This window comes from Myxocyprinus asiaticus, chromosome 40, assembly GCF_019703515.2.
Source record: "Myxocyprinus asiaticus isolate MX2 ecotype Aquarium Trade chromosome 40, UBuf_Myxa_2, whole genome shotgun sequence".
Classification (NCBI taxonomy): domain Eukaryota; kingdom Metazoa; phylum Chordata; class Actinopteri; order Cypriniformes; family Catostomidae; genus Myxocyprinus; species Myxocyprinus asiaticus.
Window position 1 is genome coordinate 5,100,741 of NC_059383.1, and position 18,973 is coordinate 5,119,713.

At 36.3% G+C, this 18,973-nt stretch overlaps 1 protein-coding gene across 1 annotated transcript in view; it reads right to left on the bottom strand.

The window, feature by feature from the left end:
- LOC127430670 (gamma-aminobutyric acid receptor subunit alpha-6-like) overlaps positions 1–18,973 on the bottom strand; it is a 50,816-nt gene that overhangs the window by 20,646 nt on the left and 11,197 nt on the right. Inside the window, exons 8-9 of the mRNA XM_051680614.1 lie at positions 7,490–7,737; positions 4,650–4,900 (exon numbers count right to left, since the gene is read on the bottom strand). Coding sequence (XP_051536574.1) covers positions 4,650–4,900; positions 7,490–7,737 — 499 coding nt within the window. The remainder of the gene's footprint in view (positions 1–4,649; positions 4,901–7,489; positions 7,738–18,973) is intronic.

Sequence of the window (18,973 nt, forward strand, 5' to 3'; positions counted from 1 at the left end):
TAAAGCTCATTTTGCACTTTATACTCTGTGCTATATGTCTGCTGCAATTGATATTGCACTATAACCGCCCGAGGAAAGCAGGCGGTAAACTGAATTGTATTTAAAAGAGATGCTTGTGTACATTTTCTGTTGATTTAATCAGCAGTACTCATCAAATAATGATCCAATTTGGAGAAGAGTGTGATGACCTGGCATACTAAAGAGCAGCTTGAACATTCTTCAAAACATCTAATTTTGTCTTACTTAAAGAAAGTCAGACTGGTTTGGAACATGAAGGTGAGTGAATTATGAAAGAATTGTCATCTATTCAGCCAAACACTGTATATATGTCCCAGTTGCAATGCATCCTATATTGCAATTTGTCCATCTTTTTGTATGTTTTTCGTGCTGATAATGCTGAATAAAAGACAATGAGTTTCTTAAATTTAATATAGTACTTAAACACAGCACTCCTATTATCAGATAAGTGATCATGGCCTCAGGTTACAAACGTGATTCCACAAGGAATATTTGGGGATAGGCGGCATATGAGAAAATAGCAGGGAACAAATGTGTCCCATCACATTCCAAATTAGTCTCAGCATTGGCCAGGAATTAAATCCTAATGAAATATACATGTCCTATCATAAAAATTCTACATTTGTCTTCTGCTCAACAGCACAGAAGTCATTAATACGTTTCTTATTTCTATCCGGTCATTGACACTTCTAATTCATCCTCTTTAAGGATTGTATGAAGGACTGCCACAACTCAACTGAAGAGCCAAGCATGCAATAGTCGATTATTTAGCAGCGCTTCAGAGTTGTGGAGAGAGACAGTGTCCTGTCACACTGAGGGGTCGTCAACAGTACAACAGTCCCCACATCACACAGGCAGGATGATATGGCTGGTTTTAGCAGCTCGCCTCTAGCTTTGTTATGCACTGTCCCGGTCTGAGACTTAATCAAACTTAATCAATTCTTTGAGACGTTATGTAATGTGGGGGACAGAAGATGGACCGCTTTTTTTAACTTAAAGGGTTAGTTCACCCAAAAATGAAAATTCTCCCAGATGTGTATGACTTTCTTTCTTCTGCAGAACAAAAATTAAAATATTTAGAAGAATATTTCAGTTCTGTGGGTCCTCACAATGCATGTAAATTAGATTTATTTATTTTTTTCTGCTCATTTAATTCTAAATGCTATCTGTATTTCATCCTTGTTCATTGTTGCAGACCCTTTAGTTGTGACAGAAATCATATGAATGCCAACAGATATGCATTCATATTTTTAAATGTTTTATACATCAATAGTATTATTTTGTGTACTTTATGTACTTTAAATATATATATATATATATATATATATATATATATATATATATATATATATACATTAGATATTCTGGGTTCAATGCAATTTAAGCTCTATCGACAGCATTTGTGGCAAAATGTTGATTATCTAATAAATATTTCTCTTTAAAAAGAGGAAAATTCTGAAGTTTAACTGAAGTGAATGGGGTCAATCCGTATGATGTATTGGTACACAATATGCCTGTTAATAAGATTTTAATGTGATAAAATTGCTTACTAATATTTTCTGTGTAAAGTAATATACAATTTTACAACTTTGTTGCCATGATGACAACACTGTAAACCCTGTAATCCCAGTACTTTAGTAGTCCATCGCAAAAAACTTTACAGCTCAAATAATACACAAGTTTTAACAGAAGAATTATTGTGTGCTTTTATAATATTATAAGCTTCACTTTTCTGTCTTTAAACCCACAATAAAATTGTCTCAATTCACTTTCATTGTAAGTGCATTACTGTAACCTTGATTTCCGTTTTTTTTTGTTTTTATGACAAGGATACATTTATTTTTTGTGGTAATCAACCTTATGCAACAAATGTTGTTGATTGAGCTTATTTTGTACTGAACCCAAAATATTCCTTTAAAAGTAATTACCTTAAGTGAAAGTCAGAAACTGTATTAGAGTGCAACAGTCTGGTCCCAGAAGTAAAAGTCCCATTAATTTCTTCCATAGACTAATTGATTTACAACGCTAACTTATAAACCTTTAAAGCCAGACCTACCTTGAGCACCGTGGTTGTTTATCTATGGTATATGCTTCCGCTGAAGCTATTCATCTGCGTTATTTTAACGTCATTGTTTTAAAATGGTATTTAATAGGGCAATTCCTGTTGAACAACTACATTACCCATGGTCCAGCAGAGAAACCTTCACCAATCAGAGAACTGTGGCCAACAAAGCCCGCAAAATAAGACAGGAAGAGACCGCCACTCCCATGACACACTCTGAAGAGACTTGTGTCTCTGCGGAACAAAAATAGGCATTTTCCAATCAGTGGGTGTTTTCAAACCAGGATGGGTGTTTCTCAACCGCTTTACATGATTTGCCTACTACATTGAGATTCCCTACTTTCATTGGATAGTTCAGAAATGCCCACCCTGGTTTTGAAACGCCCACTGATTACTACATTGAGATTCCCTACTTTCATTGGATAGTTGAAAAACGGCCATCCCGATTTGAAAACATCCACAGATTGAGAAACGCCCATTATTGTTCCGCAGAGACCTATACTTCACTCTGAATGACGCGAACGAATCGATCTCCCTGTACTCTCAAACTAGTTATATATTTGTGTTTATCAGAATGTTTCGAAATAAATGTAAACTATATTGTTTCTATACTTACTGTATAATCAACAACCTAAAATCAATAGTTTTATATATTTCCATAGGTTAATATTCAATTACGTAATTCGCAATGCTTCATGGGATTGTAGCCCGTGCCCTCATGAAAGACGGTAAGTACACAGACTTGTACCTTTGTGCCTTTGTCCTTTTGTAAAACAAAGTCTGTAATGTTGTGATTTACCTCGGAGCTGATTGGTTTGGTTCATGCTTTACAACTCTTTAATGGAGGATATTTTGAAAAGTCTATGGAAGAAATTAATGGGAAAAATACTTCCGGAACCCAGGCTCTATTGGATTACAAGAATTTAAATAGTGCTATATTACACTACTTTCTACATATAATTATTTAGATTACAGTTAATATTTATTTTGTAATCAGGGGCTTATTTAGGACATTTAGCTATACAAGGTCACTTTAAGAATATTAAAAGATCAATCAACAATAGTAATGTTTCGGTACATTCAAACAGTTTTTATTTTATTTTACATTCATAACCTATGGAACCTTACTTGTGGCTGTGAACAGATATTAATGATTATATGGGGATTTGGTGATTTACCCTGAACATTTTTGAAAAACAGAAAAAAAAAATCACGCAAACGATATTTGGAAAAAAACATCATTTTATTTTAGTCATATGCGGGAAAAGAGGCCAGAGTTTAAAAGTCTTAAGGGTTTTAAGAGCATATTTTACTTCAGAGTAGCTTATTTATGCCGTCACAAGCTGCTTTTGGTGCAACAAAGAAGTTGTAATGAATAAAATGCATAATCAGTTCATACATTTCATATTTGTAATTAACATTATTTTATCTTTAAAAATAAAGTGGATGGAGTTTAGAGTTTTAGGAGTTTTTAGAGCATTTTAATTCAGCATCTTAAGTCAACTCGATATGGTTTCGATGAAGAGGTCAGAAGTTATTTAAATATATATATATATATATATATATATATATATATATATATATATATATATATATATATATATATATATATATATATAGCCTAATTAATAATTATAGCAATCAATTCACATGTATGCAATCAATTCAATTCACATGTATGATATATTTTTTAAATATTTGATTGGAAAATAACATGGAAAATGAAGTGGCTGGAGCCGCTGCATGATACGAGATGCCCATCAACTGAACATGTGTCTCATCGCCGCATTGGGCGTTTACAGTGCAAATAGCCTCATTTTAATGAGAGATCTAGTTTTATTTTTTGAGCTGCTGTTGTTTTGCAAACTTTGAGGCTGACATCATCCAGCCAAACAATGTCTGACATTAGCGGTATGTGGTTCGAGGCCAGCAAGCTTTTGGATGTTGGTAGAATAGGGGCATAAGACAATAATTGGGTGGGCCTGAATGCCAGTGGGTGGCACTGGCCCACCCAGACCAACCCGCGGCTATGCCAGTGAATCAGATTAAACCCCAACACTCATCACGGCGTGGCAGTCTCCCTGAACGGTTGTACAGAAGACAAAAAAAGAGGACAATGTGTGCAAATGTTTTAGAAATCACAGATTATTTCAAAGACATAACAGAAAACAAAGTGCAATGTACAGTTTTGTTTGAGGACATCCAGTTTACCTGATACTTAGTGCCTCAAACAAAACTTTGGCAAATCCAGAGATTAATTCTTCTTTAAAAAAGCTCATTGTGTCAACTCAGTGAGTAGATGGTTCCACAAAGCCTGGACTGAGAACATGATTTCCAGTTTTGTGTGCAATATGCGTCAGACAGTCAGTGAACGGTCTGTGGGTGATGCTGAGGATAAAACTAAAGTTTGAATTGAGTTAGATATCTACATTTCCTTCCCAGTACAATAGTATCCTAGTTTCAAGGCAGTGAATGTTATAGTTTGACCAACATTATGACCTACATTGTTATTTATATTGTTACAAAGTGTGACAAGGCAAGTTCATCCAAGACAACAGCAGATTCCTACCTGGACTCCATAGTGTCTTTGGTGAGATAGACAATCCAGTAGACCAGGTTGAAGGCCCCAAAAGATAGCGGGAAAAGGATGCGTGAGTACTTGTCAATGATACTAGTTCCTGTCAGCAAGTTGTTGGCAGGAACAGCAGAACCTTGCTGACGGAAATCAGACTGGCACGGCCTAGAGAATCTCTCTGCAACGTCTCTTTGAGAAAGAGAGTTCAACCTCTTCTTCAACACGCCACCAGGGTCCAGAGGATGCTGGACAGAGATATAAAGAGACTGTTACATTAGATCAATTAGAAAATTTTGACACACTCTAAATTCATGCAATGTGCTATGCTTGGGGCACATACATATTTCACATGTCCTGGAATAAAGATCTGAATATTAGAATAATGTTTGTTTGTATAGAGTTTTAATATTGATTGCAATGGTAATTATAATAATAATAATAATAATAATTATTATTATTATTATTATTATTATTATTATTTCAATTTTTTACTTTATTTTTCCAGGATGTGTGAATAATTAATAAATATACTAGTCCCTATCAGCAAGTTATTTTTGTTTTATTTTATTTTATTTTTATATGTACATGTGTACTTGTCAACGATTCTACTCCCTGTCAGCATATTGTTGGCAGGTACAGCAAAACCTTGATTATTAGTCCCCAGTAAAATTTCTTAAAAAAAAAAAAAAAAAAAAAATCATAGCATGCAACATAGCTTTCTTTTTGCGTAATAATATAATATTATTGGCAGGTCTTAACTGTTGAACATGCTCTTTAGCACAGGTGGGCAACAATGAGGTCTTATGTCTTTAATTGACAGAGCTTGAGCTATCTGTGATCGCTGACTGCTGGGGAAAGTTTTGGCATGGAGCGCGTGCTTTGACTGGGTTCCTTCTTTGAACAGGTTTCCAAGCTGTGAGTGTCAGCTGTATATCACTGTGTCGTCCTCACTGTGGTGTGAAATTACTCAGGGAGCACCTGCTCACGCTGCCATAATACCACAGCTATTTTTGACACCACAACAGGCAGCATCTAACTCTAGCTAAATGCCCACGGAAATGGGACATTCACACTCTGCTTTGTGCCCTGTTTCTGGCTCTATATGTGAAGTGTATGATCGTGCAATGATCTCCAAATTAGCCATCATAATACGATTTGCTTTAGTTATCTCAATTTACTCTTGTTGCCTTTAGAATTGCTTAACCTGTAAATGCATGGGTGTTTCGGCAAACATTGTTACATACCTCGGGTCTTTAGCGACCCGGCATGTATATCTATCACAAAAGAACCTACAAAATGGCAAGATATTATAAAACGTTATAAGCATTTTCACAACGCAAAAAACAAAACAAAAAAAACATAATATATTGTTATATTTTAATGTTTAATTTTTCATATATCAAAGAGATGATGCAAAAAATGATAGAATGCACCTCATTACTTCCACACTGAAATTATATGAGATGCAACTGACTGTCAAACACATACTGACATACAGAATTTCAGTAGTACACCCAAATGACAATAGCCAGATCATACTGTTCATGTGTTATACTTGCTATAGTTTACTTCCACGTTGCTTGTTTGTCAAATAGCAATGTGAAATGTAAATCAAGTCAATGAAACAACAGCACCACCTTGAGGAACAAATAGCATGTATAATATGTACGTATGTGTACACGCATAAGGGATGATAATAATTCACAATAGATATAATAGTTGTTTTTTTTATATGAAAATAGCACTTATTTGTCTTGTAATAAACAAAACAAAATTAAATCATGTGATAGTGAACTTCTATAGATATAAAAGAATAATAAAAAATATGATTTATGGAAGCACAAATATACTGCAACATTATTACATACAGTATATCTGGTCACTGAGGACCCTATACACTTTTGGGAACTAACTAACTATAACTAAAAAACAATTTTGGCTTATTATTATTATTATTATTATTATTATTATTATTATTACACTTTTCATAAGAGGAAGGTTGAGGAACACTAAAGAGGCGTGGGCATAACTTCATAAGTTAAAGAGGGTGGAATGAGGTCTCAGGTCACTAAAGATCCAAGGTTTGCATTTAAGGGTTAAAGTGTGCTATTTCTGGTCACTTAAAGTGCCAAATGGAAATGCAAAAATAATGACTGCTTCCAAACAGGTTTCCCTAACACCGCTATCGCCCCTTTCACAAAAGTAGCCATGTATGCTAAAGAAATAACATTTTGCAAGCGACATAGAAATCACAATTATTTGATTATATTATAGATAGAAGACATTTGTCCTGTATCCAGTTAAGCACAAGAATGTACAAATGACTTTCTTAGAGTTGTCTGCACATTAAACTGGAATAGAAGCAAGTGTTAAACACTGAAACAACTACATCACCTTTAAGAGAGAAATAGTTGATAACAAATGCCCCAATAAAGCTGTTGTTGAACTAATCAAGGCCGGAGATACTTTATCTTAAATATCTGAAGAAGCATTTCTACAGACCAAACCGAATGTGCCAAACAAACACTGATGCATTCTTTCACTCAGGGCAGGAGTATTCTGGGATTGCATCTCCCCCCTGCAGCAATCATGCAAGACAGAGAGGGTAGACCCCCGTCCCTGTGAGCCTGCCTTGCTTTCACTTGGATGTTTTGATACATCAAAGTGATTACATAATCTGTGACAGTGAAATGACTAGAGAGGACACTAGCTGTCTCCTTTTGTCTGGTGTTCTTGTTAACAGCTAAAGCGAGAACAAGCCTTGAGGAGAGAGGGTGGACTGAATGGACAAGGAAAATATGGAGATATTTTGGCCACGTAATTGTAAAAATTACCGAAATGAATTCCCCATCAGTGCTCGTCGCCACCATGGCTGCAGCACGGGTCGCGTTGGCCCGCCGAAGTTCCTTATTGGCCTGTAAGGTGGAGAAATAGTTGACAGCAGCAAACTCGATAAGGGCAGAGAAGACAAATGCAAAGCAGACGGAGATGAACCAGTCCATGGCTGTAGCGTACGAGACCTTGGGTAGAGAGTGGCGGGCGCTGATACTCAGCGTGGTCATGGTAAGCACTGTGGTGATGCCTATCACAAATACAAGAACATACATAGAAAACCAGTAAGCTTGTCAAGAGGTCTTGAAGGCCTCAGGTTCAATCTAAACAGACTTTCATGACAGAACAGTCATTAAAGGAATAGTTCACCCAGAAATAACAATTCTACCAATATATACTCACCTTCATGCCATTCCAAACCTGTATGCTGAATTTTCGCAAAGCTCTTTTCCAGACAATAATATCACATCGGTCAAGTGTCATAAAGGACAAACAACACCATAAAAGTAAACCATTGATGAAACTACCGTGATGACACAGCAGACAATCGCACTTCTGAGATCTTCAGTGCAGCAACTTTTAATTGTGGATATGAGTAGCGCTGTGATTTTACTAATCTGCTAAACATCATATAATCTAATAAATCTTATCTATGTTTAGTAAGGGATAATGTACAATCAGCTGTTGTTATCACAAAATAAACCCTGACAGGGTCATCAGCACCCCAATGTGAAGGGGCTGACTGAACATTATATAGGTAACCCCACGGCAAAAATAAATAAAAAATAAATAAATAAAATTAGGCCTATGTATTATTGCCTAATTATTGCCCATTATTTTCTATCATTGCACTTTTTTTTATTAACCTTGCCCTATAATTCTGTGAATTAAAAAAATTACATTCTCAGAATGTTCTACACTTCATCAAAACAAGACTATCAAAACTATAAGTCTACTGCAGAGCTCACTTTTAGAAATACTAGATTTTGATTTTTTTTTTTTTAAAGATTTTGTGTATGACTGACCTTTAGATATTCTCTCCACATGTGAACGGATTATCATTGTGTTTTCTGGACGATGTCTTTTAGGATTTCACAATTAACCTTTGATCGTGGCAATCACCTTCCCACTCATGTTCTCCTTCGCCGTCCCGTCATTAATTTTCAATATACGCCAGCTGATGTAGGAATAAAGAGATGAGACACGAGCATGTAGTTAACTTAAACTTTACCGCAAGCTTACCTCGATAATAGGGAGCGTGAACAGAATACAGAGAGTGAAAGTGAAAGTAACCTTTGAGTGGAAGATCAAATATTACCAAGTGCCGCTATATTTAAAAAAAATTTTTTATCACATTCTTTATGGTTATATCAGGAATCCCATCTTTCCTTCATGCCAATAGTGTTTAACACTGCTTAACATGTGGTGAATTATTGCATTAAGGGCCGTTAACAGGTGTTGTGCTCATGATGGAGCATTAGTGGAGCGATCTTGAAGCGGGAGAAAACAATGACGCTCCTCGCTCTAGGCAAAATCATGCCACTCCACTCCTCGCTCGGCTTCCACTCCGCTCTGGTCACATACTCTGCCGGGAAGTAGGAAAGATGACTCACAATACCCGGATGACGGTCTAATACGTCTTTATCCTTGGGTGTGCGGTTGTTACCTAGAAATATCAGACTACTAGATGGCGCCATTGATAAATCAGATTTGAGGATTTCAGAGAGTCATACAATAACAATACTAATCATAAAGGGATATCTACAGTTTATTGTGACAAAATTTCTGTAGGTTTCTATCAACAAAACCAGTTTTCTGCAGGTGTGTGTGATTATGTTGGAACAGGTGGATGAATACACATCCTTACACACTTAACATACTTCTAAAGCCTAACAAATGTGGCATATAAAAATGAGAACTACCATCAGATGTGCAATATAAGTCTTTACTGCTTAAATCATCGCTTCATATACAGTAAATGATAATACCTAACAAAATAACAAAACTTAATAAGCTGGTTTCAATTGCACACGTCACTTAAATGCAAAGACATATTTTCAAAGTATTACATTATTTGTATTTGCATATCCATTTACAGACGGCCAGATCACACTGCGGTGGTGGAGATGGGGTCTAGGTTGGTCCCGTTAAAACTTTCACGGTGGCCTTGTATAAGATCATCATTAGGTCAGATTTGGCCTCACATCAGTTACAGCGGTTGGACTTTGGAAATTAAAAACAGCCATTTGAGAGTTTCAATTCTTTTCAGAAAAGTTTAAATCTACCAACAGCAGCAATTAGGGTCTGAAAGAGCAGACACGATAAAAATGACTGTGATCCGTGAAACATTGGCGAAACATTGGCGTAGCCAAGGGTGGGCCGGGGTGGCCACCCAAATTAGACCCAGGCCCACCCAGAATATAACAGATTATTCTTTGACACCAAATATATATTTATAAAATAGGTTAAAAATTGTATAAATTATGATATCCGAAAGTGTGAAATAACCATCTGAATGCACCACTTCTCTACTGTTAAGGAAAATTTGTAAAAAAAACAAAATGTGTGAAAACTTGGCCCATACATTTTTATTGAGCCCACCCAAAAGTAATTTCCTAGCTACGCCCTTGCCGTAAAATATAATAAATTATGTCTAATACTGACTTTATCCTGATGAAAATTTAAAGAATCCCAAATCTTCAGTAATCTTTTAGAAATGGGGTGTTTCAAATCCCCAAACAACACTTTTGCAGCATTTTCAGGTAAAATTTAACAAAGTGCCCATTTGACAGTACTTTTGTGGGGTGTCTAAAGAACACAAAAGTGTCACAGCTGAGAGTATCTATAGTCCAAGTCTTCTGAAGACATACAATAACTTTGTGTGAGAAAAAGACTTAAATTTTGGTCTTTATTAATTGAAAATCTCAAACTTTCATTGGTTCTCGCATTGCTTTTAAACAACACTGACACAACACATCTTATAGGCATTTTTAATTTGAGAACCATGGTTGTGAGGAAGATATTCAGTGAATAAAGACTTCAATTTCAGTCAGTTTTTGTCCTTTATGGCGCTTGAAAGATGCGGTCACTATGAACTGTCATTGTATGGAAAAGAGCTGTTAGAAGATTCTTCAAAAATTATTTTGTGTTCCACAGAAAAACAACAGCATATGGGTTTGGAATAACATGAGAGTGAGTAAATATGTATTTATTTATTTATTTTATTTATTTTTTAATCTAAATTAATTCAGGACTAAACCTAATCTGAGTTCAGGTTCCTGACACTCAAAATAGTTTAAAGCTCACTGATCTGTGAAAAACGCTTCATGGGAAAATCTAAAATATGGAAATGTTTCTTGGAGGATTTCTCTCTACAGAATATTGAGAATATTTTTCTGTAAACACTCTGCATCAGGCTAATGACACTGCCAAAGGCGAGAGAAATTAAGGACACATATTTAATGAAGTGTAGCTATTTTCTGGATTAATTTTATTCAGTGAAGGAATAATTAGTAATTTGAATGTCATTTGTAAAAAGCGTGATACACTTCAGTTTGTAAAAACAAAAACATATCAGACAAAGTTTATATCATGATGTTAGTCAGAGTTAGAGTACTGCATGGCAGACTGGGAATGGATGACTTGCTGCAAACATCTACTGGCTTTATTTATTTACTCATTTATTTATTTATTAATTTTTTTAATGCCATCTTTTTTTTTTTTTTTTTTTTTTTTTTTTTAAATAAATGCAACTTGGTATGATTTATGTTGCAGAGGTGGATTTTACCATGTAACCATTTAATACAGTTTAAATCACCCTTAAATTTCATTGAGCGTGTTTACTTGCACCTTCTTACACTGATTATGCATAATAAGCTGACAACGTTTAAGGTCATGTAAATGCATTAATTTGTGTTCTTTTATCGGGGTAAGGTCGGTTATAAACTGGAATAAATCGAACAACACAGGTAGAATTTTGCCCATTACCATGATTTTGAATTGCATGTAAACACCTTAACTGACTTTCCTACCGGTTTAATGTGCGCTAGTGTTGTGCGCATGATTATATATGCTTTAAGAATAACCCAATGACTTAAAATCTCATGTAACATTTTTTTTTTTTTTTTTTTTTTTTAATGTTGTCTGATTATTTTGAATAAGCTGATTTTTTATTATTATTATTATTATTATTATTTAGTTATTAGCATATTGTGTACTGCATCTTTATTTTGGTCTTATTTACCCAGGTGAAAATATCTTTTTTCATCCTTATAGCTTAATACACAGAATGGTATAAGATTTTAAGTCTTGTTTTCAGATAAATCTAACACAATTTGGTGGGCTTTATGCTTAAAACAATTAAGAACAAACTATTTGCAGATGGGGTAGGAAAAAAATCCCTTTTCTTAACCCATTAGAATTTTTTTCTTGTTATAAGCATACAATTTAAAACAAGACAAAATATTGTATGTCAGTTTGCTTCCCAAGTGAACTTATCTTATTTTAAGAAAGTTTAGATATTTTTACTGGAAAACAAGACAGAACATCTCAGTAAGAAAAATATGCTGAAAATGCTGAATATGCTTGTCTTCATTTTGAACAATATCATCTATTGTTTTATTATATGAAACCTTAAACTTGACTACCATATTGTATTAAAATATGTAGCTAAATTCAATATAACATCTTTTAGTATGCAAAATTATATTTTTAAAGATGTTTATATGATTTTAACCACATTTTAGATATTTTTAAAATTTGCAAATTCCATATAGCCTATTCTATTCATATGTCATATTTCATGTGTAATAATGATAGGACATGTCAGTGCTTGAAATTCCTTGTCAGCTACACATTTTTACACAAAATTTACAACACTGGAACTTAAAAGTTAAAATACAATTCCACATTTTCACATTTAACTGCTTGTACTATTTAAAAATAAAATAAAATAGTTAACACATTAATAGTATACACTCTTATTTAACACTGTGACCATTTGGGGCCTGGGTAGCTCAGTGGTAAAAGACGCTGGCTACCACCCCTGGAGTTCACTAGTTCGAATACCAGGGCGTGCTGAGTGACTCCAGCTGGGTCTCCTAAGCATCCAAATTGGCCCGGTTGCTAGGGAGGGTAGAGTCACATGGGGTAACCTCCTCGTGGTCACTATAATGTGGTTCGCTCTCGGTAGGGTGCGTGGTGAGTTGTGTGTGGATGGTGTGGTGGATGGCATGAAGCCTCCACACACGCTATATCTCTGCGGTAACACGCTCAACAAGCCGGGTGACGGAGGACGAGATTCATCCTCCACCACCCAGATTGAGGTATTTCACTACACCACCACAAGGACTTAGAGCAAACTGGGAATTGGGCATTCCAAATTGGGAGAAAAAGGGGGAAAAAAAAACACTGTGACCATGGGAAAGTGAACATTTACAGTGACAGCAAAACATTTCAATTCCATTTTCATGTGTTGTGCAAAGCAATAGATCTGCTTCTTTCAGCTTGTTGAACATGCATTTTCATTTGAGCATTTCTAATTTGTGTTGGATGATGACAGAGAGCAGCAGAGAGTGCCAAGCGTGTGAATCGTTGTCATGGTAACCAGGTAGATTCTGAGCAGAATGCAGCAAAACTAGAATTACAATAGAACTACAATATCTGCCCTTCCCGCAATCTATACCAGACACGATACCAAGAAGGACGTTGAAGATATTTAATTTTTTAAGAAAAAAATTCAGTGAACCTAACAGCTGAAACCAGGATATTATTAAATTTTTTGGAGAAATGACAGGACACCGGGACACACCTCGTAAATCAGGTACCGACTTCTGGTCACCCTAGTTTTCTACCTGCTTTGTTTCTCTCCATGATGTACTGTAGCGATCCCCTCCCGCTCTGTCTTTGCTAATGTAATGAGGGCAATAGGCCATCTGCTAATGCTGTTGCCGCCTAGTGGCATCTTCACATTAAGGTGATAGCGGTTTTAAAGGTTTAAAAACCTATCGCAACAAAACCGAAACCTACATATTTTTTTACGATTATTTTTATTTTATTTTAGTTATTTCAGAGCCATGAAAATGTATTTTAGTTTAGTTTCAATCTTTCCAATTATTTTAAATGTTTATTTTTATTTCAGTTTACGAAAATGTTTTTTTACATTTAGTTTTCGTTTTCATTTTAGTTTACGGTAATAACCTTGCAATGAACCAATCTAAATCCAAAGACATTTAAGGAGATTCACTATGAACAAACTGCACCCACTGACAGCACTGTTTATTTGATCCAGGCAAATATGAGTGAGCACTATATGAGGCACAAAAAAATGACAATTACTTAATTTTAAAGGATGAAACATACTCTATGTAAGATTGTGAACGCGGACGCTTCTCTTTTTATATGCAGTGTTGCATTCCAAAATGTGTCAGACTGCAATTCATAACACAACGCAAGTACGCATTACATTCTCAGCATTGCCACAAGGGGCACTATAGCAAGATTAGTGTGAACTGTCCACTTCTGCGGTGAGTTTTCTCTTTCAAGTCAGCTGCTGTCATGGCGGACCATCAGTTTGAAGAGTATATTGCTGAGCAAGTAAGTTAAATTCAATATATTTACAACAAATTACCAGAATTATACAACATCCAGTTTAATGGCACAGACTTTTGAAGGCAACTCTATCGCCCCCTTGAGGACTGAGGTTTGTTTCCGCCATGGTAATGCAAGAACTCACAAGTAAGTATGTTCAACCATTCAAATATTTGTGCACGTACTAGCGTAAAGTATGTTTCAGCTTTTAACCAGCCGCAAAGGGTTTGACAACACCTTGAGACTGATTCATTTTGATGTTTGATTTTAAGGACATTTTTGTTTAGATTTGTATGACAAACACTTTTGCTAATGTGTTCAGTTGCCACTTCATGTCCAATGTGAAATCTAGCTCCTGAAGCAAAACCAGTTCTCTAGACTATTTCAAAACTTGAGCCATATCTATAAACCCTCCACCGGCAATTTTCAAAGTGAGCCACTTTGTCCAAGATTACTGATTGCTTTGAACAGCCAGAGTCAAATTGATTTCACTTTCTTGTAAAACAAAGAACTTCTTTGGTTTTGGTTCTTTGGTTTTTTTTATGCAGTAAATTCTAAATTAACTGGTTTGATTCATGTCAAAATTTTATGACGAGTCAAAATAACAAGGTGATGTGAACCAGGTGATATTAAATAGGTGAGGCAATTGTGTTATGGTATATAAGGAGCCACCAAAAAAAAAAAAAAAAAAAAGCCTAGTCTTTCAAGAGCAAAGATGGGTCAAGGCTCGCCAATTTGACAACAGATGCATCAGCAAACAATCCAGTGCTTTGAGAACAATGTTCCCCAAAGACAAATTGAAAGTATTTTGGGCATTCCACCTTCTGCAGTGTGCACGATAGTTTAAAGATGCAAGGAATTTGGTCAAATATTGGTGCAAAAAGGGTAAGGCTGAAAACCACTTCTGAATGCATGTGATTGTCTTAAAATCGGTCAAGCATCTGTAATGGATATCATGACATGGGCTCAGGAATACTTTGGTGAACCTTTGTCAGTCAACACCATACGGTATTGCATCTACAGATGCAAGTTAAGGCTTTACTATGCAAAGGAAAAGCCATCCATCAACACTGTCCAGAAGTGCCACCAACTTCTCTGTGCTCAGTCTCATCTGAGATGGAAAGTAGAACAGTGGAATCGTGTTTTGTGATCCAACTAGTCCGCATTTCAAATAGTTTTTGGGGAAAAAAAACAGTCGTCGTGTTCTCTGGGCAAAAGGACCATCCAAGCTGTTTTCAGCATCAGGTCCAAAAGCCAGTGTCTGCATGGTATGGGGGTGTTTCAATGCCCATAGCATGGGTAACTTGCACATCTGGAAGGGCACCATAAATTCAGAAAGATATGTAAAATTTTGGAGCAACATATGATGCCATTCAGATGCCATATATTCCAGCAGGACAATGCAAATCTACATACTGCCCGGATTGCAAGTGCATGGCTGCGCAACTCAGAGTGTGGGTGCTAGGTTGGCCTGTCTGCAATCCTGACCTGTCTCGAATTAAGAATGTGTGGCGCATTATGAAATGCACAATATGGCAATGAAGACCTGGTACAATTGTACAGCTGATGACCTGCATAATGGATGAATTTGGGGAAAATTCTGCTTGCTAAACTTAACAAACTTGTTTCTTCAGTGCTAAAACACTTAAGTGTTATTAGAAGAAATGGTGAAGTTACACAGTGGTAAACACTCCACTGTCCCAATTGTTTGGGAGCGTGTTGCAATCATCTGATTTGAAATGAGTGTGTGTGTGTATGTGTATATATATATATATATATATATATATATATATTAGGTTGGGGTTTGGGGGTACAGTTTATAAAATATGCATCTGCCTTTACTATATGACAGCCTTTATATCTGAAAACAACTCGCTTTTGGCTTTACACCCAGAACATGGAGCTCACACATGCCCATAAACCCAACAACACTTACCACTGTGTGGTACACGAAGTCTTTCGCATTTAGGTAAGCACAGAACGATTTCAATAAAAGAAAGTCTACCTATTGTTTCTGACTTCACTGGGAGATTAGACTAGCATCCTTATCATATCAGAGTGAGTGAATATGGCTTCTGCTTGTTGATTGATTGGTCAAGTCAAGTAATACGACATCTTACAATTTCTCCATTTTGTCCAAATTATTACAAGTTGTCATGAGACTATGTTGGTTAGGGTGACCATATACTGGTTTTCCAAAAAGAGGACACCTTTTTTTTCGCCGGGGGGTATTGGGGTGGGGTGGAATAATAGGGTTCAAAACAGTGTTACTATGAATGCAAACTTTAATACAATGAAAAAGACACTCTATTAGCGTAACATAAATATATATAAATAAATAAATAATTCCAACATTCTTTTGAATGTCCATGTACTAAAATAAAATATTTTACTATTACTATTATTTTGAATGGCCATGGAAAATGAAGCAATGTGATAACAATTTTACCTGGTCACAATTAGTAGTCCGTTAATTTACCTGATGAACTTTCACCTTTTACTGACCCTTTATGCTTCGCAGAGCTAATGTGTGCTTCTAAATCACTTGCACCTTTATTAGCAACTGACACATAAGTGCCAGCTTTAAATGTCCTGACCTGGACGAAAGCATGGGAATTTTTTGTGCAAATCTTCTGTAAATTTGCGCTTTCATTTGGGCATTGTTTCCACTCAGCTGTCATTTGCTGCTACTGTCAAGCAACTGTTTGATGGCGAACACAACAGTGCTTCGCGAGAAGGTGGGAATTACAAAGAGGGGTTAAAGCCATGCAAATATGCACGCACACACAATGAAGTATTAGACCAGATGCACATCATAATGCAACAAAAGCCGAATCCCGGACATTTTCACAAATTTCGAGATCCCGGCTGGATGCTTTTTTAAGGTCCGAAAAAAAGGACATGGTCCGGGTAAAAGAGGACGTATGGTCACCCTAATGTTGGTACATACGCCATGTTGGCATTGTCCTTTGAGCCTTATGTTTTTGACATGTGAAGTACTAGCAATAACTTAAAAAAAAAAAAATTGGGTGTTGTTAAACAAATGCAATTTCCTCGTGAGGAATTCTTGGTATTTATAGCACTTATTCTTAAAAAGAGCCACCCAACTCCCGGTTGTCTAGTATTTTTTTATTTTATTTTTTTAATTAAACTTGAATCTGCTATATCCTGAGCTCCCTAATGACCTCATGGTACAGTAAAGTGTCCAGTGGACGCACATTTCATAATTTCAGCAGACGTAGTACAATAGGTCATCCGGGTATTGCTCACTTATTTTCATGAAAACTACACATTCTGACATCCTACTAGTATGGGATGCTGCTTTTTGCAAAGTGTGTAGCCATGAAGAAGGCATTATCAGATGCAGGATTTTTCTATCACTTTCCATTAACTGAAATTCTCAAATGGCAGTGTAGCTTTACACATTTTAAAATAAAAAAAATAAGGCTTTAAGTCCATTTTGTACTGCAGAAAATGCAAGCGATGCTCCCTCAGAATGCTCAGTACCATCACTCAAAGATGGTCACATAGACATCTTCCATTAATAAAACAGGACAAAATGTATCGGTGCCCACATCGTGCTCACCTTCTCCAAACCTGTTATTAGGGGGCAAGGGGTGCTGCAGATTCAATCTGCCCTGCCATCCACACCAAGACCGGCTTGTCTTGTTTGTTTGTTTTTTTTTATTGGGGGGGGGGGGGTGATCTATAGGGCGACTCATGGTCAATGGGTCGAGCAGATTGGAATTAGATATGTGTTCTCACCCAAGGAGAGAGTGCATTCGAGGAAGAGATAGTCTGTTATGAGGACAGTAACAATGAAACATGCCCACGTCTTTATAGAGACAGCAACATTTTATGGCAAGCACAAAGCTTCATTCTGAATGACTTGGTCCCTATTTAGACAGGAGCCTATGGACCATATGGAAGGGTCGAATAGGACTCCTAGTTAATCGTCAAAGTTATAAAGATTCACAGTTATGTACACTGGGCCCTAAGGACCAAAAGCATATATAATCTTGTTTATCAAGAGAATTGTCGATCCAATGAGCCGCGACATGCCTCGCATTAATGAGGGGAAGGAAAAGCCGAAACATACTCTATGCAAGTACGTGAACACAGATGCAAATGCTTGGCAAACGCATTGCCAACATGTGCCTGGTTGAACATACTTGTGTGCGTTCTTACATTATCATGGTGGCAACAAACCTCCGTACTCAAGGGGGCGATAGATTTACCTTTAAACTTCTGTGCAATTTGACTGGATGTGGTATAATTCAGGTAATTTGCTGTAAATATATTGACTTTAACTTACTTGCTCAGCAATATTCTCTTCAGACTGTTGCTCCACCATGACAGTAGTTGACTACGAGCAGTACCCTCGCTATTGCGCCCTTTGTGGCAACGCACAACATGCGTTTTGTTATGAACTGCGGTCTGACACATTTTACAACGCACCTACGCACGAAATCAAGCTTGCGTAGCTAGAAGCATCTGTGTTCACATACTTACATGAGTATATTTCAGCCAAAACGGTAGAGACATAGCAGTTTTCACAACTGAATAGCTTTTCCAGTAAGTTTTTTTCAACTAGTGGTGTAAAGTGACAAAACACTACATTGCTTTTTGTCACACTGTATTACCCACGTGACAGCAAATTGAGAGCCTTACCTAAGCCACCCTATCTATTTCATGGGAAGTCCAAAACATTAAAGTAAACCGGTTCATTCGGACAGTTCATGTAAATTAACCAGTTAAAATAAACGATTCACCCACTGGCATATTTTTTTTAAAAATTGGCTCTTAATGATTAAATGCTTAAGAGTGCTCAACTACAACATGCATCTGGATATATGTTCTTCTACCTTCTTTGATCATTATTCGATAATTAATTCGGT